The sequence below is a fragment of the Vidua macroura genome, chromosome 5, assembly GCF_024509145.1.
Source record: "Vidua macroura isolate BioBank_ID:100142 chromosome 5, ASM2450914v1, whole genome shotgun sequence".
Lineage (NCBI taxonomy): Eukaryota > Metazoa > Chordata > Aves > Passeriformes > Viduidae > Vidua > Vidua macroura.
The window spans coordinates 8,411,912-8,436,587 of NC_071575.1; the positions used below are offsets into that span (position 1 = coordinate 8,411,912).

The 24,676-nt window shown below is 41.0% G+C and overlaps 1 protein-coding gene across 1 annotated transcript in view; it reads left to right on the forward strand.

The window, feature by feature from the left end:
* The window catches only part of FBLN1 (fibulin 1), a 74,571-nt gene extending 51,612 nt beyond the window's left edge, over nt 1-22,959 (forward strand). Inside the window, exons 15-17 of the mRNA XM_053977662.1 lie at nt 1,477-1,619; nt 3,466-3,597; nt 21,785-22,959. Of these exons, the coding sequence (XP_053833637.1) occupies nt 1,477-1,619; nt 3,466-3,597; nt 21,785-21,924 (415 nt within the window). The 3' untranslated portion in view covers nt 21,925-22,959. The remainder of the gene's footprint in view (nt 1-1,476; nt 1,620-3,465; nt 3,598-21,784) is intronic.
* Nucleotides 22,960-24,676: the final 1,717 nt, after the last annotated feature.

Below are 24,676 nucleotides of genomic sequence, written 5' to 3' on the forward strand. Positions count from 1 at the left end.
ATTCTAACAGTACTTAATCTGTAATAGTGTCCCAAAATAAGTTATGCAAGTTAGGTGTTTAGGACATGACAAGATTTTGTACACAGATAATGGTGGCAAGTAAAAGGCTACAGGCCACCTCCTCTGGCCTGTGTCTCCTGTCCAGTCTCAAAACATCAAGTACAGAGTGTGAATACCAGGCTCAGCTGGTGTTTATTAACTCAGCTCTGTTGCCTCCCCATGGACTGTGCCAGTTCACATCTGTTGAAGCATGAGTTCCTTGATGTTGATTTGTGTCTTCTCCTTATTTAACTTCATACAGTATCATCATGCTTGGCTTAATTTTCTTTGATGAGCAGAGTTGGGAACATATAATAAAAAGCTACTGATATATTGATTATAAATAGAGCCATAAAGTCCCTTTGAACATCTGAAAAAAGATGGTTTGTAGGCATGGACTAGGATAACACATTTTGAAAAGAGCAAGAATGATTTGTTTTCAGAGGTATTTAACAAAATAAATATTCCTTTTTTGGTTTCCCTTTAACTCAGTAATTTTTTCTTATTTTAATATTTTAATTCCCCCCCCCCCGCCCCCCACCCCCACCCCACGACACTGTAGCATTTTCTTTTTCCACTTAGAAATATGTAGAAATGGGCAGGTCAAAGTTGAGATCATTTGTGGGGCTTAGTCACATTTGAAGTCCCAGCACAGTCCTTTCATCTCTCATGAACACAGAGTGGGCATTGTGTGAAGTTCTTGAACTGTAAGTGACTTTAAATTCACTCTAGTGGACAAGGGTGAGAAGTCATTTAACTTTTAATAGACTTTCAAGGCCGAATGAGCAGCTGGTTGAGATGGGATATGAAATGATCCTTACCATTTCCCCAAGCTCAGAATTCAACCTTTGAGATTTTAAATAATGTGGTTAACTTCCCCCCCCCCCTCAGTTTCCATCCCTGTTTTCTCAGTTCTTTCAGATGGAAAGGGAGGGTGTGAAAAAAAGACTTAAAAGAGGCTCTTCTGGCCCTTGCTACACTGAAAATCATGAAAGTTGGCCCTTTACATATTTATGCCAGGTTTCTAAAACAGAAACAATTCTGTCTGCTTTATATGACCGAGTAAAAAAGACTTGTGCAAGTCAAAGTGGCTCCACTGAAATTGCTGTGAGAACAGGCCAGTTGAGAGGGTGTGGGTCTCATTGTTTGGTCCTGTTTGTCCTTGGAAAAGGACATTACATGGCCTCCTGGGCACTACAGTTTTCTTTGTTTTCATGTGCCTGGCTTGAAGAACTGGGTTTGAGGGGGTTTTGACTGCAACTCTGAGGCAAACCAAGTTCTTCATGGGTCCCAAAGTTCTGATGAACTGCATTTGTCTAAGTTTTTGTGGTGAAGAATCAACACTTATATCAATTACAGTTTCTGGCTCCCTAGATTGCAAAACACAAACTATTTAATATTCAGTCTATATATGAATCTCTTTTTGGTTTCTCTTAGTGTCAGACTAGAAAAGACAGATACCATCCGTTGCATTAAGTCTTGTCGACCAAATGATGTCAGCTGTCTGCTGGATCCTGTCCACACAATTTCCCACACTGTCATTTCACTGCCCACGTTCAGAGAATTTACAAGACCTGAAGGTAAGTGGTTTGTGCCTTGTTCCATTTAATAGACTACAGCATATAAAACCTCCACCGGAAATCCTTGCCTAAAGCCAGACTCACTACCGGTGCAATAAATGTTTGCACAGCTACAAATTATAGTTTACTATTCATTTAATTAAAATCTTCTATACCCAGGAGTTTTAATTTTATGGAGGAAAGAAAATCATTCTGAGCTCTAACTCATACTGCTTCCCAGTCTAAGGAAATATTGACTCTGCATTCCCATTCCACATTTATTCACACTATAGCCATATGCCCCATGACATTTTTCCTTCTCTTGTTTGCTGGTTTTGCTGTAGGAACGAGGTACTAAATATATTTCTCTCATCTGTATATGACCTATTGTTTGCTACTGACAGGTGACTTGTTCCAAGAATAAAAACCTTACATGCAGACATTAATCACAAAATAAATTATATTGAGTATATGATGATTGGCTGATTTTTGACCTATGAACAAAGTGTTGTTTGTTATAGATTAAAGGAAGGGAAATTCCAAGGACTGGGCAGAAAGTTTTTAAGACAAGAATTTCAAAAACCACCTGAGTGGCTGTCTTTTGCAGTACTTGCAAGTTTTTAAGTCCTGCAGTTTCATACTCACTTTTCACTCACTTTCTTAGCTCACATTAAAAACTAAAAACTTACAGATCAAGAGCCAGTTTTTGCTCCTTGCCATTTGTATGGATTTTCTGGCAATGCATCCATCAGTGGGATGACTGCCTGCAGCCCTGCTGCTCTCAGCACCTTACTGAGTGGCACAGACACACAGAGAAGGGTATGGAGGTAAGAAAGGTTATTTTGGAGGGGTTTCTAAAGGCCCTAAATCCCCATTTCTGATATACTCAAAGTCTCAGCCTTGCTGTTTCAGAAAGTTGTCCTAAATGAAAGCCAAAGCTGACTCTTCCCTTCAGCACCAGGCAGGAGTGGAGAAAAAGACATCCCAGTCCTTGCCCAGACAGGAACAATTTAACCACTGATGTGGAGCTCCTGTAGGTTCTGTCAGGCCTGTTTCAGGCCTTGGCTGGCCCTGCCTTACAGGGAATGGAGGAATGCCCCATGGCCACTTCTGCTGCCATACATACCCCTTCAGCTTCACCAGGTGTACTGGCAGCAGAGCTAAGGATTTGGCCCAGGATGCTTCCCAAACCTCATTAGTCCATCCTCGTGTTTTAATAAAAAGAGATGAGACCTAGTGATCTAAGATTACTACTGAAGCCCAGAAGATGTAAACTGTAATTCAGTGCATGGCCTCAGGTGAATTCTTACAGCTCCAAGTCTAGTTTCATCATCTGCAGAGTGAGGATAATGAGAGTAACAATACCTCCATCCCTCACAAGGGACTTGAAAATAGTCTAATTTTTATTTTTAAACGTAAACATCTCCTCCAGTACTCCAAAGGACTCTTTAATTTGTAATGGCAGTGCTTTGTGTAACTGCCTAGGGGAATGAGAGTGGAGAGGTTTATCTGTTTGGTCCCTTCCTCAGCCCACCCTGTGGATCCTTGTTGTTGTCCTCTTTGGGTACATGCTGGAAATCTGATTGGCTTCTTCAGAGCAATTTTTTTTTTTTATTTTAAAAGTAAGAGTGTTTTGGCTTCAGGGCCTTGGATGATGGAAATAGGAGGAGAAAACAAATCTATCCAAATCCTCACTTCCCTTAGATCTTCTGCCTTTCCATTTTAAAGGACAAACTGGGAGTGGTAAGGGAGGGTAGTGTCTTCCATCAGCTTTGAGGACAAGTAATTTTGGATCAAATTCTGTTGGATTCTTCCGTGATGTTTTCAAATATTTGCCAGTGCATTCTGTGATACTCTTTACTTGCAGAGATTATTTTTCTTCGTGCCATCACACCTACATATCCGGCCAACCAGGCAGATATCATATTTGACATTACAGAAGGAAATTTAAGAGATTCATTTGATATCATCAAGCGTTACATGGATGGTATGACAGTGGGTGAGTAGTGTTTTCTGCCTACTTTCTTCTTCCAACTATACTGTAGGACAGGGTCAAAGAAATTAATTCAAGTAATTAATTCCTACCTTGATTTTCAAACCAGTGTTGATTTTCATATTCTTCAGTCCAATATGTGTGATTTGAACTAATATCATGGATAATTTTTTATGCAAAATACCAGAGGCCTATTCTTTAATTTGAGAAGTATTTTAACTTTTTTTTCAGAACTAGCTCTAACTAAAAATGCAAATGGCTTAGTTTTAAAATGATGAGGGACCTAATGTAACCAGGAGCAGTTGGCAAATGATGTTAAGGAGGAGGGCAGGAGCAGATCCCAGCTGATGTGTTGCTCTGCCCAATGGGAGCTGCCCAGGCAGTGGCAGGGGAATACACTGGAATTCTCATGCCAGGTATTAAAAAGTAGCATTTGATTGCACTTTATTAATGTTTATTTATGAAAATAAAGGACTGCTGTTCCCAGTGAACACTTGTGCTTTGGTATGTGAACATGCAGATTCTGCTCAAGTTCATACATGTGCTTCAGCAGGACTTGTCTGGAGGAAAAGAAAAATCACTGCAGCTTTCATGTGGAGGGCTGTGAAAAAGCCCTGTTTCACGTGGTCTGAAGGTGGCACTGGTGCATTTCAGAAGCAGGATAGCACAACGTCAGCTCTGCAAAGGTTTTATGAACTGTAGATAAAAATCCTAAGTCATTAGGTTTCTATTTCTTTCTTGATCAAACAGAAGTATACATGTGAATGCTGAGAAAAAGGGAGAGTCTGTTAAAACAGGATGATAAGATTACAGATTTCAGTTATTGGGCATTTCTTTAGCAGAGTATAAATGTTATCAGATCTCACAGGAGTTGCGTAGTTTGCTTTTCGTGCCGTGTGCTTCTTTCTGTCTGAAATAAGAAAGAAGGATGTGTTTGGAAATTCGAGTGGCCAAGGTATTTGCCTGAGGGAAGGGTTTCCATTTTGAAGAACAGGACTGTGTGTCAGTAGTATTTTACTTGGTAAACTGGATTATTTGCCTCACAGTGTAAAGAGAGAAAGGATATTCTTATACACTGAATTGAGAAGATATGATGCGTGCCCAAGTATATTCCCAGCTCTGTGAAAGAATTGGGCAACTTTCTTCACCTCAGTTCCCCCTGTGCAACATGGAGATGATAAAACATGCCTACTACTGTCTTAATTAATTCTTGTGTGTAAGACTCTTAATTAATTCCTCTATGTAAAAGTACTTTGAGATTAATGGATGGAAGCTGCAAAGAAAACTGCCTAAAGCAGAATTGGAAAAGGAAAATCAAAACAACCCCCCAGCTGAAATTACCTGGAGGGGCAGAGGTTCAGGACAGCACATTGTCTGTGTGTTATTAGGATTGCAAATAATTCTGCCAGCAGCAGTTCTGCTGCTCTCATCATAACATAATTTTTATTATTATTAATAATCAGAATGTTAGGTGTTTCCTTAAAAAGTTCTGGGAAGTTTTCAAGACAAATCAGATGGGATCCTACTCCATGAGAATTCACAAAGTCCCTGTTTTAAAGAAAGGGAAGGGTTTGTATAAGGGAGGAAAACCCCAAAGGGCATAGACAGTATCAGAAAGCTTTAGTAGTTATCCCACTAAGTTACAGGGACATCAGAACTGTGTGGAACATAGCAACTCTAGCAGAGCAAATGCCCAACTAGGGCAGTAACAGAAGAGTTTTCAGGAATCTTTCTGCAATTACAATGTTCTAACTTGTTGAAAAATCAATTTATGTGCTTCTTGGAGAGCATACCTGGACCATTATGCTGGATGACCACATATGCCACTGGGATCCATGCAGCATATTTTAAAATATTTTTATACATACTTTTTAATGTCTTTTTGCTGCCTATATAGGAAAGAATAAATTTATTTTGATAATAAATCATAGATGCATTGATTAAAGAAACAAGAAGTATGCTTCATTCTGTTTTACTATTTCAGGAGAAATGGCCAGAATATCAAAGCTATTTTGTCTGCTAATGGAAATTAGATCACCAAATATCTTTTTTTTACAAGACTATTTTTCTCTGCAAGAGAAAAGATTGACAATTTCTACAGTAAGTTTTTGTTGATTGGGTGGGTTTTTTTTTTATTGAAGAAAAGACACAGACTAGTTCAGAGTGTGATGAAATGCACAAGAATATATGGAAAAAAAGTAGGAAAATAATAACTTGAATTACTGAAAGACCTCAGTGTAATAAACCTTTGACCCAGTATCAGAAGTTTATAGAGGAAGCTGATGAAGGGATTCAGAGAAAGGAAGGAGCACTGGGAAAAGAGGGGGAGAAAGGACAGACCAATGAAGATGCACTTGCAGGAAGACCCTCATCAGTAATACAGTTTTAGCTAGGCTGTCACTAACAAGGACAAAGGTGATGCCTTAAGAAGGACCTGCATGTAACCTGTGCTTGTGTAAATGCAAAAGAAGATGCTCTTAAAGTGCAACTGGGGAAAAAAAAGTGAAAAGGTACAGTTCTTTTGGGAAAGGTTTAAAGAGTGGGAGGAGCTGTTAGAGATGAAGTTACAGAAGAAAAGTGGGGGCTTCAACACAGAGAATTTTGGGCTGAAAAGATTCAGGCTACCAGTTTCAGCCATTATCCCTCTAAGCTGACACTGAGACTTCAGGGAGATGTTAGGGAAGCTGAGTTATCCATGAGATGGGATGGAGAATGGCTGATCAGGCTGGTTTGTGCTTTCTTGATGGAGAGATGGCAGCTGAGGTCATTGGAGGAGATGAGTGTGAAGGAGCAGGCTGTGAGCTACATAAAAGAAGAAAATAGAAGCAGAAAAAAGGACTGCCCCAGGGAATGTTACAAAAAGAAAGAGCACAGTCTCCTAAAAGATATGTAGAAGAAGTAGGCCCAAAGGTAGGAGAAGAAAGAGGCAAGGACAGTATTGCAAAATCAAGGAAAGAAAACATATCAAACAGGAATCAATGATCAGCACTATCAGACATGGGAGGAGCCAAAAGAGCTAAGAACAAATACCAAAAGTAGCTCTGCTGACCTACAGAAAGTGTCTTCCAGTGGAAGAGGAAGAATGAAAGCCAGATTCCTGGAGGCAGTGCATAGACTTCATGCTATCTGATGAAAAAGAATTGTATAAAAAGCTGCTTCCAATATTTTTACCCTGTTATATTAAAAAAGAGATGCAAATCCCCAATCTTTCCTCGTTCAGAAGGTGCTGAGCACTCCTTGTTTCCTGGTGTGGTTACAGGCCAAGGTGGCAATGAATCTAAATGATACTGTTAAAAACCTAACATCACTTACTAGCACAGGTGGGAGAAAAACAGAAGTGCAGACCTATCAGGTTTGGTGTTTCTTTAAAGCTTTTATAGACTTTTCACTGCATTCCTCCTTTAACCAGCTGTCAGTGAAAAATGAAGAATGCATTTTCAACCTGTGCAAAAATGTCCTATCAGTGCCTAAGGTATTATCAGTTTCTATAAAACACTTTCCCCTTCAGCTATGCATTCATTTTTTAAAACAGTAATCCCACCTTGTAGTCTGGTAAACTTCAGGAAGGTTTTAAAATTTCATAATACATCTAAAAGTAGTTTTCATAGGCTGAAATCTTCCATATTGCATTTGGTTAATAACCTAAGCCTATATCCTTTCCTATAAAGCAGAATGGTGCTATTCTTCTGGAAAACATCCAGAGCCAACATAGCTATAAAAAGTCACCATAGAGTTTCAGTGGGGGGTTTTGCTAGTGCTTGAATGCACTTGTATCTACACTGATACGTACTATTGCTCTCCATTGTTATTTGCAAGGGTTCCATTGCTGTCTCTGTCCCAAATTTCCTGCCTCTTTTACGTGGGTGACAGTTTGTGATGCTACCTTTGAACCATTGAAGTGTCTCAACTACTGATAGCACCTTGCTGGATTTATCACGAATCTAATTTCTACTGTGGTATCATGGTTGTTTAGTGTGTTCCAGAGTCTGAGGAGAGACTTGTCAAAAATGATCAAGAAGATAAACAAAATTGGGTACCATGAGCAAATGTGCTTGTGAGAACCCATATTAGTTGAGGCAGGAGGAGGAGACTCGAGGTTTGTTTGACTTTTGTGACCCCTGTCCTTAGCACAGGGGTAGTAGTTCTCGTAAGTAGTTTGGCCATTAGCAGTGTGGCAGTCTTTTTACAGTCCTCCACACAAATGTTTGTATGGTGTGACATTAAATTCAGTCATTGGTCTGCAAAAGATTTGGTTCTGAACTTTGTCCCCAGACCCACTCTCCATTGCCAGGCAAGTACCTTCACATTTCCCTCTGCTTCTCTCTCCTCTGTTGCTCCAAACTCTACCTTTGGGCCAGAGGCTGACTGGTTCTTACTATGCACGTGTTTTGGTGCTCAGCAAAATGAGTTTCCCGGACTCATGTGGGCTGAAAGCACACATGAGCTGAAAGCAGCAGTTCACCTACATCTGGGTTTCTGTGAGGCAGGGGAGGTGTAGAGCCAGGGCATCCAGGCAAGCTCTGCTGTTTACAGGGACAAGGAGAGAAAACACTTATCTTCCCATGTGGATACTCCTTCTAGAAAGTAAGCAGCCATAGGAACATTTTGTTGTGATTATAATGTCATTAGTGTGAAACAACAATGGCATCTGGCCATACAACACTGGTGCTGCCCAGTCATTACCAGCAAGCTCGTGGAGCAGGACATTATTCAGTAGGTTTTTCAATAGGGTTTTGCAGCTGTACATTAAAAAAGACACAGTCTCTTTCAGTATCTTTGTTCTGATTTCTTCCCTGGGCTTCCTCTCTCACAAAAGGACCTCAGAAAAGAATGTTTTGTGAGTTTTTCTCTGTGCCAGGTTGCCCTGTTGAAATCAGTAGCATTCGAGATGAGGGTGCCCAGAAGCCATTTGGTAAATGGGATCCTAGATTTACTGCCTAAACCTGCCCTTTCAGGATGCTGCTGACTGCAGTGCTCAGTAGTCAAATCGCTAACACCCTCCCTCCCCTCCAGAAAAAAATGAGGATGGAGAGCTCTTCTGGGGGCAAAGAAGCACCTTGAGCAGGAGGCAAATTTTCATTTCATATCTGAGAAATGCTGAAGGTGCTTTTCTGGTGAGAATGAGTCTTGATCTCAAGTGGAACAACCTTCCTAATGCCAAATTTCACTCTAGCACATTGCAAGAGTCTGGTTAATTCAACTCTCCTCCTTGATCTATGTTCATCTCACCTCTCGGGTGGTACAGACCAGCTTTGCTTACAGTTCCCATGAGGCTCAGCAGGCAGATAAATTATACTGCAGCTCTGATGAGGTTTTGTGAACTGTGGTGGCAAGTATAAAACCTGACAACTTGGGAAAGAAATGCACTAAGTTAGGGACAGCAAAGAGCACCAAAGTCCTTGGTTCAGGTTGCATAGCATGCATTTTCTGGTATTCATATTAAACAGCAGGCTGAGATACTGCACAAATGAGCAAATAAAGCCAGATTTGAAATCCAGTACACCAAGAAACATACTACAGCAGTTTCTCTGAGAGATGTCTGTGTGAAACCAGCTTTCTGAGGTGCTCTGCCCCAGTTCAAAGTAGTCAAAGACCTGTTTTTAGAATGATCTCCAAGTGTGAAATATATGTGCAATTGATTAATAACTGGACGTGACACTCAGTGCTCTGGTTTAGTTGAGACAGCGGTGTTTGGTCTAAGGTTGGACTTAATGATCTTGAAAATCTTTTCCAGTCTTAATAATTCTGTGCTTCAGGTGCTTCTGCTGCTATATCCAAGTTTGTGTGTTGATAGGAACCATCTTATTCCTGCAGCAGTGCCTATGCAGCCCATAAAAATGGAAAAGGAAGATAAGAACCGAGGTGTACCATAAATCTTTCTCAGTATGATACACAGATGCCCGGCTCACTTAAAAACAACTCTACCTTAACTTTTGTTTTTAAAGGGGAAAAATGTGGTGAAGTGAACCCTTATTTTAGCCTTTGAGAACTGGTCAGGAATTGACACACATTAAAGTTCAGGAAGCCTCCTTGTCAGAATTCTGCAAACTGGAAAAGCGGAGCTGTTGCCTCAAGGTGATGAGTGAGCACTCTATAAGGGCTTCTGTGTCAAAGCCTCAGGATTAAGTATTTTTTCTTCCATGGTAAATCAAATCACAGAGCCATATCATGCTGTGTGCCAGAATTGTGGCTTTTTGCCAAGAAATGCTTTTATCACAAGGGTTGCAATAATTAATTGCCCGGGTGTTGTGGACCCAAGTGTGGCTAAATCGGAACAATGTGATTGTGAGACAGGCAGGGTAAACATAGCCACTCTCACATGAAGCCCCCTGTAAATAAGATATTGGGAATAAAGTAGCAAGAGGCTGGTATATGTGATTTTGCACATTTTGGACATTCATCACTGAAGTCTTTCCACCTGTTTTAGTAAATGTGTAAGGCTCTTCTAATACATAGAGCATCTCACATTCCTTAAGGTGGAACAGGAGAGATTAAAAACATATGATGGAAACTACTTCTTAATGAGGCTACTTCAAGTACAGTTATTGCATTTTAGGCATGAGGGATTTCACAGCATTGTCAACAATGAAACCCATTGCAAGGTTTGGCTGGAAGGCAAACCAGACATCTAAAAGCACTTCAAGTTTGCCAAACCAAGATAACAGCACATCTCTCTGAAGTTATTTAGTGTCCTTAATAAAGATCACAGTATTTGTAAACTAGCCAAACCTCAGTAAAATCAAAGATTTTTAAAAAATTCTTTCATAATACCAAGGCTCCATATGATCCAACATGACAGATAATAGCTTTGGAAATATTCACCATTTGTTTCTGGCCAAATAATGTATTAATGCAATGGCACCTCTTTATGGCCTCTTTATTTGATGCATTTCAGCAATCAAAGATTTCTAGAGAAGCCCAAGTGTTAATGAAATTAAACTTCATGGAGTTGTTGAATTCATAGTAAATTGAATCCTAAATTTCTGATCTGTTGAATAATGCAGAAATATCCTTTTTCCATGCTGAAATGTAATTCCTGCACTGTATTTTTTTTTCCTTTGGAGTTGAAGCAAAAGGGAAAAGTGAAGAAGATTCAGTTTTAGGTAAACTTCAACTAACACTTGTACCCTGGGTGGAAACTTCAAAGGCTGTGAGTACCTGGGAAGTTTTAGACCATTGTTTAAGCAGTTTTTAAAAGAGAGCTTTGCCTTTACATGGCTTATAAATTATTCCAGTGGCCACAGATCTTCTGCCTATGGGAGAGATGTGAGCCAGAGGTTGTTGTCCCAGGCATGGCCCACCTGGTTACACTGTTTTACTGAGGGGTGTCTTGACATGCCCCTGGCCCACTTTGACACTTCTCAGAGAAGCATCCAGCAGTGCCTTGAGCTGCACTGTTGGATAATTGCTGTTGAACTTCTCCAGGGACACACACACATGCACATCCATTATTTTTATATCCCAGGGTAATGTGCCACTGCAGTCAGCACTGCACCAGCAGGTCTGGGTCATTAGGAAGCCTGTTCATGCCACTAGAGCACTACTCACTGTGACAGTACCCAAATCACTGCTACCTTTCTATTCCCAAGAGGAGGAACATGGGGGCTGTGTTCAGTGTTATGGAGCTTTTGGTGCTCCAAAGGGAAATCCCCTTCTCCTGCCCACCTCTGAGCACATACTCCACCCTGTGGTCAGATGACTGCTTGTGTGGCAAGCTGTGGTTTTGGTTCTTTCAGGTGTTCATCCAAGGAAAGGGGTGGAGGATATAACAGGACCACTATTTTTGATCAGCTTAACCCAACAGTGAAATTACCCTGGGCGTCATATAGCTTATAAAAGTGAATTTTATGTGGCCAAACTGACTTCTGAAGTATTTTATAAGCACTTGGTTGCTCAACAGTTGCAAAACAGGCCTTTTTCTGAAAGAAAGATCTGGGACATTCATGTTTGAAAAGTATGTTTTTGAAAATCTTGTCCCCAGATGCTTCAGCAAAAATATGTATAGCCAGACACATTCCTGTGAAGCAGTTCTCCATCAGCATGGAAACCTTGTTAACATCCAGCTCTAACTTGATTCTCCAAAACTTTTCTTTTGTGAAGTGTTCACCATCAAACTTGAATGAAGGTCTAATTCACAACGTTATGAGGGCAATATACTTCAAAGCATGAGGAAATCTATTTTGGTACTTGTATTTTGATTAATGAGTTTTTTGAATCCTTTCACTGTAGTTATGTTTGTCAGGTGTGGCATCTTATGGATTAATGATATCTTCAGAGCTATTTTTCTGTCTATGATTTGATGCCTGAAGTGATGATTACCAAGAAATATTTCATTTTACAAAGAGCAGCCACTTATTAATAAAACATGTTATATCAGAAACTAGAGAGCACCACGTAGCAGGAGCCACATTGTTACTGTGACAAATAATTGAGAGAAATATAGATAGCTTTCACACACACACAGACACACACACACACACTCACACACACAAAAAAAAAAGAAAATGGAAAAACCTATTCAGCTTTTGAGAGATGAAGGAATCTCAAGTATAAATTAACTTTCTGAAGTCAGCAGACAGATATCTGGTGGTCTGGGAAATGCCTACAGTCTGACAGATAGATTGTTCCTTTAGGCACAGTCATGAACTGGAGAGGAGTGGAGGAAAATAAGGCAGGAATAGGGCAGGAGAACTGGTGACAAAAGACATGGAGAAACCTGAAGTATTCAATGCCTTCTTTGCCTCATTCTTTACTGGTAAAACTGGCCTTCAGGAGTCCTGGGGCTCTCAGAGCAAGAGGAGGATATGGAGCAGGAAATACCCACAGCAGAGGAGGTTCAGGTTTAGGAACATTTGAACTGGGAATAGCCAAGTCCATGGGTGCTGGTGGGGTACTGAGGGACAAGTGTTGAGGGAACTGGCCAATGTCATTGTAAGGTACTCTTAAGCATCTTGAAAAGATTGTGGTGATCAAAAGTTCCCATAGAAAAAGGCAAATGTCACTGCAATCTTCAGGATCTAGGGTCAGAAAGGATCTAGGGAAGTACAGGCTGATCAGCCTCTCTGGGAAGGTGATGAAGCAAATCCACCTGGAAACCATTTCCAAACATCATAAGGACAAAGAGGTCACTGGAAGCAGTCAGCAAGGATTTATGAAAGGAAAATCATGCCTGACCTACCTGACATCCTCCTACAAAAAGATGGCTGGATTAATGAGAAGAGTGGATGTTGCTTATCTTGACTTTAGTAAGGCTTTCAACACCATCTCCCTTAATACCCTCACTCAAGGAAATGTAGGCTGGACAAGTGGACAGTGAGACAGATTGGAAAAAGGCTGAACTCCAGGCTTGTAGGGTTGGGATCAGCAGCATAGCTCACTGCCAGTCACCAGTGCTGCATCCGAGGGGTCGATTTTGGGTCACTTTCTTCATCAAGGGCCTGGCCAATGGGTCAGAGGGCACCTGGACAGAGGTGATGAACCAGAGTTGTGCTGCCAGGCACAGGGACCTTGACAGGCTGGAGCAACAGACTGACAGGAGCCCCGGGAGGCCCAGCAAAGGCAGCTCTCACTCTTCCAGGTGCAGTGCAACATTCCCTGATGTGCAACGTTTGAGCATTGCATTTTCAATGGTAGAACACATTGGGCAATTAGGAGTTGATTCACTTCCCTGACATAGTATAGGTCAGTAAGTACTCCAGCAACTATGTTGGCAGAGCAATTTATACACTGCTAATCATTACTCTGGCACAACTTTTTGTGTAATAAACAGAAGCCTTTAGGAAAATAATTTAATTAAATTTTAACACAAAGCTTTTTACATAACAAAAAAATTGCTAAAATAGCCTAAAACATGTATTGTCTGTTTGTGACCAGGATGTGAATTATTTTTCAACCCTACTGATAGACTCTGTATATTTGTAATTAATACTGAATAAGAAATTACAAATCTTACCAAAACTGCTTGTGAGTTAAGGTCTGAAAAGCCAAAAATTGGCTATGTAGTTTTAGCTTCACACTATAGATACCTATTTACATGTTGAAGACTGAGAGAGCTTGGTGTTCAAGCCTAACTTGCACTCCTATGATTTGATCCAAAGAAGCATTAATTTATGTCTGGGTTTATTTTCCTCTTGCTCATTTCTGGAATGACACTATCAATTTACCTTTTATAATAATCTCTGCCATGATAATTTCCCTAGTCCTAAATTTCTTAACTGCCTGAATATCTCTTCTGAAACTACAACAACATTCCTAAGTAACACTGATGCAGTAGAGATGTTTACTCTTAATTCTGCAAATCTTGGCCTGCAGTATAAAGCAAAAAGCCTTCAGGAGAAAAGAAAACTTGAAGTTATAGTCCAGTATCTCACATTAACATGAGGAGATTGATCTTATATTGCTTAAGTGAAACTCATAAACAAGCTTTTCCCCTTCAAAAAGTTGTTCACCACACATTACTACCAGTGTGCTGGAGTTCTGGGCTCTTTGTCTTTAACAGCAACACAATGGCTGTAGGTTTCAGGAGGAACAAGCTCCTTTGTGATCCCCAAAGATCTATTACTTACTGTTGTGTTGTGGTAGTTAGGACTATTCATTTCTTACAAGGCTGTAAAAAGGACCAGAGTATTTTTTGTGGGGAAACAGAAGCCCAGGAGCAGCCAAATGTAGGACTTCAGAACATAGCCTGAGATTATTTGGAATTTAATATAAAGGCAAATAAATTAATTGAGTTTCAGCTGAGTTTAGGTTCCAGCTCCACAGCTCTCATCACATCTTCTCATACTTGAATTTTTCCTAATTGATCATTTCATGTTCCAAATATCCATTTAAAGCACAAGGAAAATAGCTGGAGGAAAAATTGTAAGGTGGGATTTTTTTGTGACATTGAAATCTCTGTCATGTAGGTGTCACAAGCAGCTCATCCCAAAAGTTCCATCTGAAAATAGACAGCACTCTCTCACCATGTAATAGCTCATTCTCTTGACAAACCTTCCTGTGCTTCTTTTCAAAAGGGGAAATTTTCAATGGGTTCACAATGATTTAAAAGTGAAAGAGGGGAAATTTAGGCTGGGTATACAGAAGAAATTCTTCCCTGTGAGGGTGCTGAGGTCCTGGCACAGGTTTCACAGAGCAGCTGTGGCTGCCCCATCCCTGGCAGTGTCCAAGGCCAGGGTGGATGGGGCTCTGAGCAACCTGGGATGGTGGAAGGTGTCCCTGCCCATGGCAGGGGAAGGAACTGAATGAGCTTTAAGATCCCTTCCAACCCAACCCACTCTATGGTTCTGTGATTCTATTTCAGGATAAAGCTTTTTTAAGCTTTCACTTACAATCAGGCCTGTCATAGCCCAAGTGTTAGGAAATTTAGGGGGAAAACCAGACATGTTTGATCTCACATGGGATTTTATTTATCTAATGAGGACTAGACATTCATATATTGCTACCAGTATTAGTTTCCAGTTCATGGAAGTTAATTTTAATAGTGCATGGCCACTGCAAACCCCAAAATAGCCTGAATAGAAGTGTGTGCTTATTTTGAAGGAAAAGCAAACAATGAGCTATGGTCAGACTTTGCAGCATCACAGAATCATTAAAGTTGGAAAAGATCTTTAAGCTCAAGTACAACCATCAACCCAGCACCACCACCACATTCACCTCGAAACCACAGCATCTGTTTGACTGCCTCTGGTATTTCAAAAATATATCCCATTCTTATTATTTTACATAGTTTTTACAGAGTGTTTAATTATTTTACATTCTTATTATTTTACATAGTTTTTACAGCATTTAATTTAAAATAGATCTTAGAATTAATAAAAATATGTGTCTTGTTCTATTTAAGATCTCATTTATGTCTCTTGTTCTATTTAGAATCTCATTAAGAAGTTAACTATAGATTAATGATTCAGAAAAGTGGATTTTTTTCTTTTCACGACTTCATGACTTCATGCTTTCTCAGTAACTCCTTACCATACATTCCACATTTATTTAGTTCATGGTCAGTTTTTAACTGACCACAGATCATACAACTAAACAATAATAATAAAAAAAAAGGCAAATTATCCTAAATCAATTGTTTGTTCCCAGAAAAAGTTGCTAAATTAGTACTTGCCTGTAGTGTCAAGGGTGAAGTGTTGCACTAGTGAAAACGGGGTAATACTGCTGGATTCACCCAACAGTAACCAACCACACATCTCTTTGCTAACTTACCTCCTGAGAAGAGTCACAAAAAGGTCGTTGTGTGCTTGCTGTGAGAACAAAGGGAATGGAAAATTTGGTTTTTTACTGTCCTTTGGTATGTGGTGACAGGAAAAAACAATATAGCTGTAACCCCATGGGGGATGGGAAGGGGACAAGAGCTCTCGTGCTTGTTACTTAACACAAAGCTTGAAATGTGGTTAAGGGAATTGATCCCAATTTTGATAACTGTTTATTGTATTTCCCTGAGCATAGCCCACGGGTTATTTGGAAGAACAATTTTTGATTTGGCAGTAGCTGGGATTGTTTATATATACACAAATACATATGCCTGCATATGCAGGCAAGGCAAGCATATTCAGCAGTCACCAGATTCAGCCCCACTGTCAGCCTCTGATTTTTTGCCTGCTCCACTAAGATTTCTCTGCTTGATTTGGGGGATCCTTAAAAATTTAGGATCTCTGAAGCTCTTTTTTTGAGGAATGGGTGCAATTCATGCCTGTTCTGTGCTCCTAATGATGATATAGATTTAAATATTTGACTAGACTCAAGAATCAATCCCTGTGGAAAATTCTATGCGCTCTGAACCATAAAATGTAAAATACTACAACCTCTCTACCAACACAAACCAGTCGTTTCTTATGGCAGTAAGAAAATAAGCTGCTTGGTTCTGCTTTGCTTTTTGCACACTATGGTGATCCCTTCTAGAGGAACTTTCTTTAGAGGAAATGCAAATGCAGTATGAGGAACACCATGACCCAGATCCCCATGGAGTGTAATTGCAGCAGATTTTGTGGATAGCAGTGAAAAAAGAGGAAGAAAGCTTCTTTTAAACAGGAGTATTTCAAGGAGCTTAGCATAGAAGTCAGAATTAGGAGTCTGGAGGCAAGATGTGAGTGCATAACAAGGCAGGGACTTGTCAGCCAGAATGGGTTCATGTGGTAACAAAACAGTAGCTCTTCTCCTCAGCTGAAAATCGAGCTTCTTAGCAAATCCACTGCCTAATGCAGAAGTACAAGCAGAAACCAAACACAGAGGTGAATTGCCTGAGGATCTCACATATTTCAAAGCAGAGAATTGTAATGGTATCTTAAAGAGGTATAGAAAACCCAAGGAATACCTGTGGCATCTAGAGAACATGTCTTACGAGGAGCAGCTGAGGGAGCTGCGGGAGCTGAGCCTGGAGAAAAGGTTCAGGGGGTAACTTCTCACTCTCCACAATTCCCTGGCAGGAGGGTGCAGCCAGGTGAGGGTCAGGCTCTGTTCCCAGGGAACAAGGGACAGGACAAAGGCAAACAGCCTAAAGTAGTGCCAGAGGAGATTTAGACTGAATGTTAGGGAAAATTCCTTCACTAAAAGGGTTGTCAAGCATTTGGACAGGCTGCTCAGGGAAGTGGCTGAGGCACCAGCCCTGGAGGGATTTAACCAATGTGTGGATGTGGCATTTGGGGACAACGGTTAGTGATGGCCTTGGCAGTGCTAAATTAATGGTTGGACTTGATCTTAGAGGCCTTTTCCAATCTAAACAATTATATGATTCTCTCAGATTAAAATACTAGAAATGCTGCTGAAAGGTTTAGGAATATTAACAATATTGTCCTTGCTGTCTTATTTATCCCATCTTCTCTGATAAGCAAAGCTTTGGTAAGTCAGTGACAGCTACTCAGATTATTGGCTGTTGTCATTGCTCTCATTTAAAAATATGTATGATATATTATTTAGGTTATTGTCCTCACTACACTTGGTGACATGCTTTACCTTAGAAAAAAATTAAAATACAAAACATGAAGTAAAAAAGAGGAGAGAAGAGTAGCTCGATATTTTAGTTACAGAGCTTTACAAGCTGGACCGTGGTTCAGACCATTACTGTGACATCCAAAAACTTGCTGCCTCTCACTCTGAGGCTGTTCTTTTTCACCGATCAGCAGGTGGAAAGGATTGCCATAGATCCTGCTTACAATAAGGGTAAAGTGTGCAAGAGAAAGAAATCTTATCACTGTTTTTTAAAAGGAGGTCAACAAATCATGAAGATACCCAAACAGATTTGGGGCATGTTATGACATCTGTTCTCAGTTAACAAAACAGTAAATCCAAGCACAGGTGAGCTCATGGAAGGCATTCTGCCTGGCACACACATGGCATTTTCTGCAGGCTGAGTCTGTGTTCGGGTCACAGATGATGAACCAAAGAGAATGAACAGCACCAGCAGCTTATCAGCCTGGAGAGTACCAACACTGGTATATGTGCCTGCCAGCAAGACAGCACAGATGCTTGAGGTTGCCTGACACATTGGATTCAGCAGGGGTGATCTCCATGTTAATTTATGATCAAGGATTCACCTTGTTGTTGTTGTTGTTGTTGTTGTTGTTGTTGTTGTTGTTGTTGTTGTTCTTCTTCTTCTTCTTCTTCTTCTTCTTCTTCTTCTTCTTCTTCTTCTTCTTCTGTGCTAACCTAGCTAAAGTCTAATATTGTTGGAAAAGAATTGCGGTGAACATGCTTAAATGAACTCGCCTTCTTTGCCAACTGTAGAGCCTGTAGCTGTGGTCCCTGAGAGGACCAAATGGTGGTATGTGAGAGCCCTCTGTTTTCAAGTAATTTCCTGAGCAGCCCCACTGGTGCTCCTCACATCCTGCAGTGACTCCCAGAACAGTGGGCACTGCTGCAGTGCTCCAGGACTGAGTCCCAGTCTGCAATTATCCCCATGGCAAATCTGAGTGGCTCCATCCAGCTACTTTGGATGGGTAAAAAAAAAGAGATCAAAAAGTAGCTGCTTAATTTTTACATTTCCTGACTTCTCAGTGCATTTAAGAATGGTAACCTTCCTGTTACTATAAGGTATGCTTTTGTACTTAGTGTTCAGCTATAAACGCTGACAGCTGCCAGACCACAAATCTGGACCCATGAGTTTGCCAAAAGGGATAGTGAAACAGCATGTTTATGCAAATGTTGCAATGTCTCACAAATCCATGTAACTTAAAAACACCCAGAATTATTACATGTGGCTTCTTCAAATGTGTCCTGGGCTAAATGCTTTTGAGATGTTGACTGATTTGTTGAGCCACGTATGTGAAGAACATGGACGAGGCCTAGATCTCAAGATTTTTTTTAGTCTTTTGTGTGAGTCAGCCCAAGGCACTGCTGGCCTCATTTGGGCCTGGCAGAGCTATGCCTCCCTCGTAGATGACGTGAAAGGTTTGAGACAGGAGAGGATCAGACACAGAAAGCATCTTGCATGGGTTCTACCTGTGTTTGTCCTTGAGTTTGGTGAAGAAAAAATCCCAGGTTTTTCATTGTAGCACTTATCACAAAACAAAAATGCAAAGCTCTCAAGGAGTGAATCTGCCAAGAGCAGTAAATCTCTCATATGGTTTTGTCCAGAAGAACATTTCAAGGGTTTCTCTTTTTTTTTTTTTTTTTTTTTCATTCTACCTATTCAGAATGAATGCATCCTTACACATATGCTGTAGCACAAAGCCATCTGCCTGTATCATCCTCATTCATTTAATGGGAGAGAAGGGAAAGAGTTCCTGCAGTGGTGGTTATTTCAGGACCATTTAGAACATTGGCACAACAAACTGTAGTAATAACTATTGTCAGAGTATTGTTCCTTTCTACATTCCCTCAATTTCTTTCTTCAATATAGCTGTCAGCATGTGTGGCATTCACTTCTCAAGTCATTTTATCAGCTGGATTTTAAAACAGCAGCAAGAGAACTGTGTGGAAAGGCACTGCCACATGGACTGCAGTGTTTGCCCATTGCACCTTTTTTCCTGCCTGTTAGCAGGGTGCATCTCAACACGAATGAGAATGTTACTGAATGGCTTTGAATGCTGCATCAGTGATGTCTGAATGTTTGCCATACTGTGGCATAACACAGCAGAGAAAACACCATTTGCAATCCCACCTCTAGAGTAGAGCAAACTAGTGGAATAGTGCAGAAAATGTAGAATGCTGTAATAGGATTGCTGAACCAAACCAGCAGCCTTTGCTCTCTAGGGCTTGGTGATCACTGCAGGAGCTGCTCACAGGGTTGGTTAAAGATCACTGAGTAATTTCAATGCTGTGCATTTCCATGGCTCTCATTTACAGCAGTGCCTGCAATAAAGTGATGTGTTGTTAGTAAAATGCTTTAAATGCTACCCTAAAGGGAGGACAATTTTAGCAAGGTTTTTCTGTTTCAATACATCATCTGCCAAGCCCAGTCATTTTTATAAGATACAGGAGAGTAGCCAAGAAAGCTAAAGAAAATTTAAAAAAAAAAAAAAGTGTATATATATATATATATATATAAAAATTGTAGGGGGCAGGATTCATCAAATATGGCAGGCAAAGTGACTGTGGTGAGAAGTTTGCAATTTCACTGCATGCTGAAGATATTAGTAAGTGTTTGAACAGGACAGGACTGTAATGTCATTACTGCCTTAGGAAAAGGTGCTGACAGCCTACATAAGCAAACGTTTATGTCTCCCATCAGATCTCAGGCCAGAGTGTTTGTAGGGAACAGCTGCAGGAGCTTGGCTGGGACTCCATGATTATCCCCAGCGTGCAGGAGGAGTACATCTCAAACCATCCTTCCTTAAACTGTGCATTTCCTTCTGAATCAAACAGCCTGTCAGAGCAGTCTGTTGTCAGAAGGAGGTCTCTGTGCAGGGGGGGTCCCCACCAGACTCCCTGTGCCTGCTGGCTGACCTTGGCTTCATGTGATTTTGACATTTGGGGACATCCTTTTCAGATGAGAGCAGTTTGATAGCTGCCTACTCTGTAACACCAGGCCTAGAAAATAAACAAGAAGTGAGAATATGTTTAGAACCTGATCTGGAGCCTTTGGAATCAATGGCAAAGCTTGTGTTGACTTTGTTTTCTAGGTCTGAAGCTGCATCGCTATTCTGTGTAGCCACATTGAGTCAAGGCACAGACAACTCCGCGTGACCCAGTCGTGCCTCCCCAGGGTCCTCTCCCACACCCTATTCAGACCCCAGGAGCCCAATGTCAGCTTCAGTCCCTGCCTGAGCAGTGCTGGAACAGGGCTGGTCTCTGTCTGTAGCACAGCTGAGGGTCCACTGGTTCTAGACCCTGCCTCACACGTTGCCTCCTCAGTCTGACTTTGGCCCAGCAGCATCCATGAGCCAGGCTGGGATGTGAGTCTCTGGCTGAACCTGGCTGCCCCTGGCCTGCCCTGCTGCCTGGCTGGGGAGTGGGACAAGCCCTGCCCTGCCACCTCCTGAGGATCCCAGCAGTCTCCATCATGCTGTGCCTGGCACTGGGGCTCCTCCATGGTAAACCAGTCAAAGGACTGGAAGACACAGCTTACTTCTCCCTTACTGCTTCCTTCCTTACCAAACCCCAATGCTGGCGAAGGAATGGCCACCATTCACATGAGGATGCCATAGGAGCAGATGCAGAGACAGCTCCCTTTCCTCATTAAACTTTATTCCTGTTGTGTCCAGCGGGGTTGTCCATCCATGACTCAGCACCCAAAGGATTTACAGATTGGTGTTATCTGATGTTCACAGGGGAAGGGTTGATTTTACTGATGCAATGCAGATAGTTTCTACTGTTCCTAATGAAATGGGGTTTTCAACACGATACCAGGAATTGCATGGCATTCCCAGGTGTGCTCATGTATTCCTCTGAGCAATGTGTGATCTGGGTTATCCAGGGAAATCTTCTGCCCTATGTAAAAGCAGTGTCACAGCATGCTTATTGAATTTATATCTCCAAATAAAAGGTAAAAAAAAAAAAAAACAAACTGATTTTAGAATATATAGGAGGGTTTTGCCGTTTGCAACACTTGAGTGTTCATTATAGATCTTCCAGATATTTTGACTCAAAAGTTGTATTTTATCCTTCTTTCACAAGCTTTCCTGCAAGCTATTTACAGACCCAATAGACAAAATGCCTTTCCCTGGGCTATACTGAACACCAAGAGTGGTGCAGCTCCCCCAGACCTAGCTAAAGTCTCCTGCTAATCTCAGCAACCTATTTCTGTTCCCAACAGGTGTAGTTCGCCAGGTGAGGCCCATAATTGGACCTTTCCATGCCATCCTGAAACTGGAGATGAACTACGTCATGGGCGGGGTGGTGTCTCACCGCAACATCGTCAACGTCCACATCTTCGTCTCTGAGTACTGGTTCTGAGGGACACCCACAAGCAAGTGCTCCAGCCTGAAACATTACCACAAGCTATTATGTCATATACTTGTTTTTAAAACCCAATAGTGCTCTTTTTTTTTTTTTTGTTTTATTTTTAAATATTTGGTTTATAGTTTAAGACAAATAACAAGCTATTATGTTGATTAGACATCGGGCTGAGCAAATTAAGTGAGCCTGATGTAGTTGTTTGTATAAATACGTAGTGTGTAAAACTGCTCAGCTGCCTGGTGAAATTTAAAACTTTTCTAAATGTTTGGACAGATCTCAACTGGCTCCTTGGCCAGATAACCTGGGTAACAGACTGTGTAACCAAACAGATGTCAGAGTTCATTGGGATGAGTATACAGTGTCTTTGGATGGAAGAAGTTGGATAAGGATTAATAATTTCACCTCAAATTAACTACCTTGAAGAGGATTGCCAGAGAGTGATAAATAGTTAGGTTTGGGCTCTCTGAGTAGGTCCCCAGAATTGCTAATTATTCCTGAAAAGTTCAGCCTGAATATTTAAGAGGTGCCATTCAGCTATAGCTACCAGAGGAAGTGCAAAAGGAATTAGAAATACTTATATTGCACATATTAAAAATACTCTTTTTTTGGTACTTATTATTTGATTGTAAGATGGTTTGATTCTAAATGTTTGATTTGAACAAGTACCTTTCATTGAAATTAATCTGTTACAGGAACACAGCATATTGCTTCAATTACAATCTCACCAGTACTCAGCAATATGTGGGAAACTCATACCTTATCTCCTGTCTGTTATAAAGCTCCATGCCTTTTAAAAATTGGTAATAAAATTAGCATGTTAAACTGTACATTTCCTATGCACCAAACGAAGGCATATGTAATTATATAATGAAAATCTCACCAATAAATGAATGTTTAATGTATTTTCTGGGCATCAAAATACTGTATCTTTTTTATTACAGAACAGAAAAGAAATAACTCCATGTTTCAGTTTGTTATGTCTGTTAAGATATGAGGAAATAAAGAAGGTCAGATGGGAAATACTCCAAAGTATGCCATGGTTTCTGATTCCCAGGAAAATTATAGGATACAGCTTTTGTAAGCAAATCCACCATATATATATTCCCCACTCAAACCAGACCCCCTTGGTCATTATTGGCACTAAGCATGGAACAGGTTGTTGTGAGAAGCTGTGGCTGCCCCATGCCTGGAAAGGTCCAAGGCCAGGCTGGATGGGACTTGGAGCAACCTGGGATAGTGGAAGATCTCCCTGCACATGGCAGAGGTTGGAACTGGATGAACTTAAAGGTCAGTGTGATCCTGCTACCTTTACTTTTTAAATGTGTATTTGTGGTCTGAGTCTATTTGGGAGGATGTTATTGATGCAGAAAATAGCAGGTGCCAGCTGTGGCAGAAAACAAAGAGTGTGGGTTCTGAGGGATATTTCTGTGAGCACCAGCCTCTAGCAACCCTCTTGCTCTGTTTCAGCAGTTTGAATTTAGTGTTACAGAAATGGCTTTTGCAGGGATGCTGACACATGACTTTTCAATATGCTGTGGTGGTGTTAAGCCACACTGTGTAGGAAAATAGTATTTACCTTTGTATTCACATGCTGGGCAGGGATGGAGACATTCATGCCATGCCCACATTGCCTTTTTCTTACCAATCTGAGCTTGACAACTCATCTCCCAAGACTCACTCTAGACACCAGAGATCACTAATGCAGCTGGACAAGGAACCTACCACTGGGGTGCTCTCATCACCTTGGACAGGCTTTCCCAGCTAGGTGGGTTTTCAAAGGGGTTAAACAAAGCATCAGTTCCCTTTGCCGTTGGCAGAGCCGGTGGTGGTTGGCCGTGGTTGATGTGGTTCATTTAACCTTTTTTTTTGCTTGTGAATTGTGATGATACCACTTGTAAGAACAGCAGGGGAAATACTAACACAGTGAAAATCTGCACTCTTATCTACTTTTTGCACAGTAATCTCAAAATAAGCAAATGATACTAAGGACAGCAGAGTAGCTTCCTTTAGGGGGCTTTAAAATTATTCTGAGGTGATTCCAAACAGCCACATGAGACAAGGCTGTTGGAATTCAGTAGAACCAAAATAAATGTGTGCTCCTTAATATATATATTTTTTTAATCTGCAAATAACAACATTCTGCAATTTCTTTCTACTGTGGGCAGATCTATTGTCTTGATATTGTGTCTTCTCATTTTTTTCTATAGCAAGGTTTGAGTTTGGGTCCATTGGCTGCCTCATCCCTTTTCATTTTTTAGTACATTCAACATCCAGAGCTCCAGGAGCATTTGCAACACTCTCAGGCACATGAGGTGTCCTGTGCAGGGCCAGGGGCTGGACTTCAATGATCTCTGTGGGTCCCTTCCAACTCAGGACATTCTATGATTCTATGGTAACTAATTGAACATATTCCTTTTGATTTGTAGAAAAGACATTATCTCTGAAAGAAAAAACAACAAAAAAAATCCTTCTCTTCCCTAAACTGGCATTTTTGCTGTTTATTCCAAAGGTATCAGCTTAGGTCTCCCAGGAATGCTCATTCTAAGGGCTTGCAATCAGTCACCTCAAAAAGTTGAATGCTCTCACTTGGCCAAGGCTGGAGTGAGCATGGTTTTGATGTAACAGCCAGAGCCCCTCCAGGTTGGCCAGCATGTTCCTAGCCATGGGTTAAGGAATGCCATTTTCCCTAGGGAAAGGGAGAGGGACCAGAGTGTGATTTCTATTGCAGGGTCCCGAGTCTGGCTGAGGT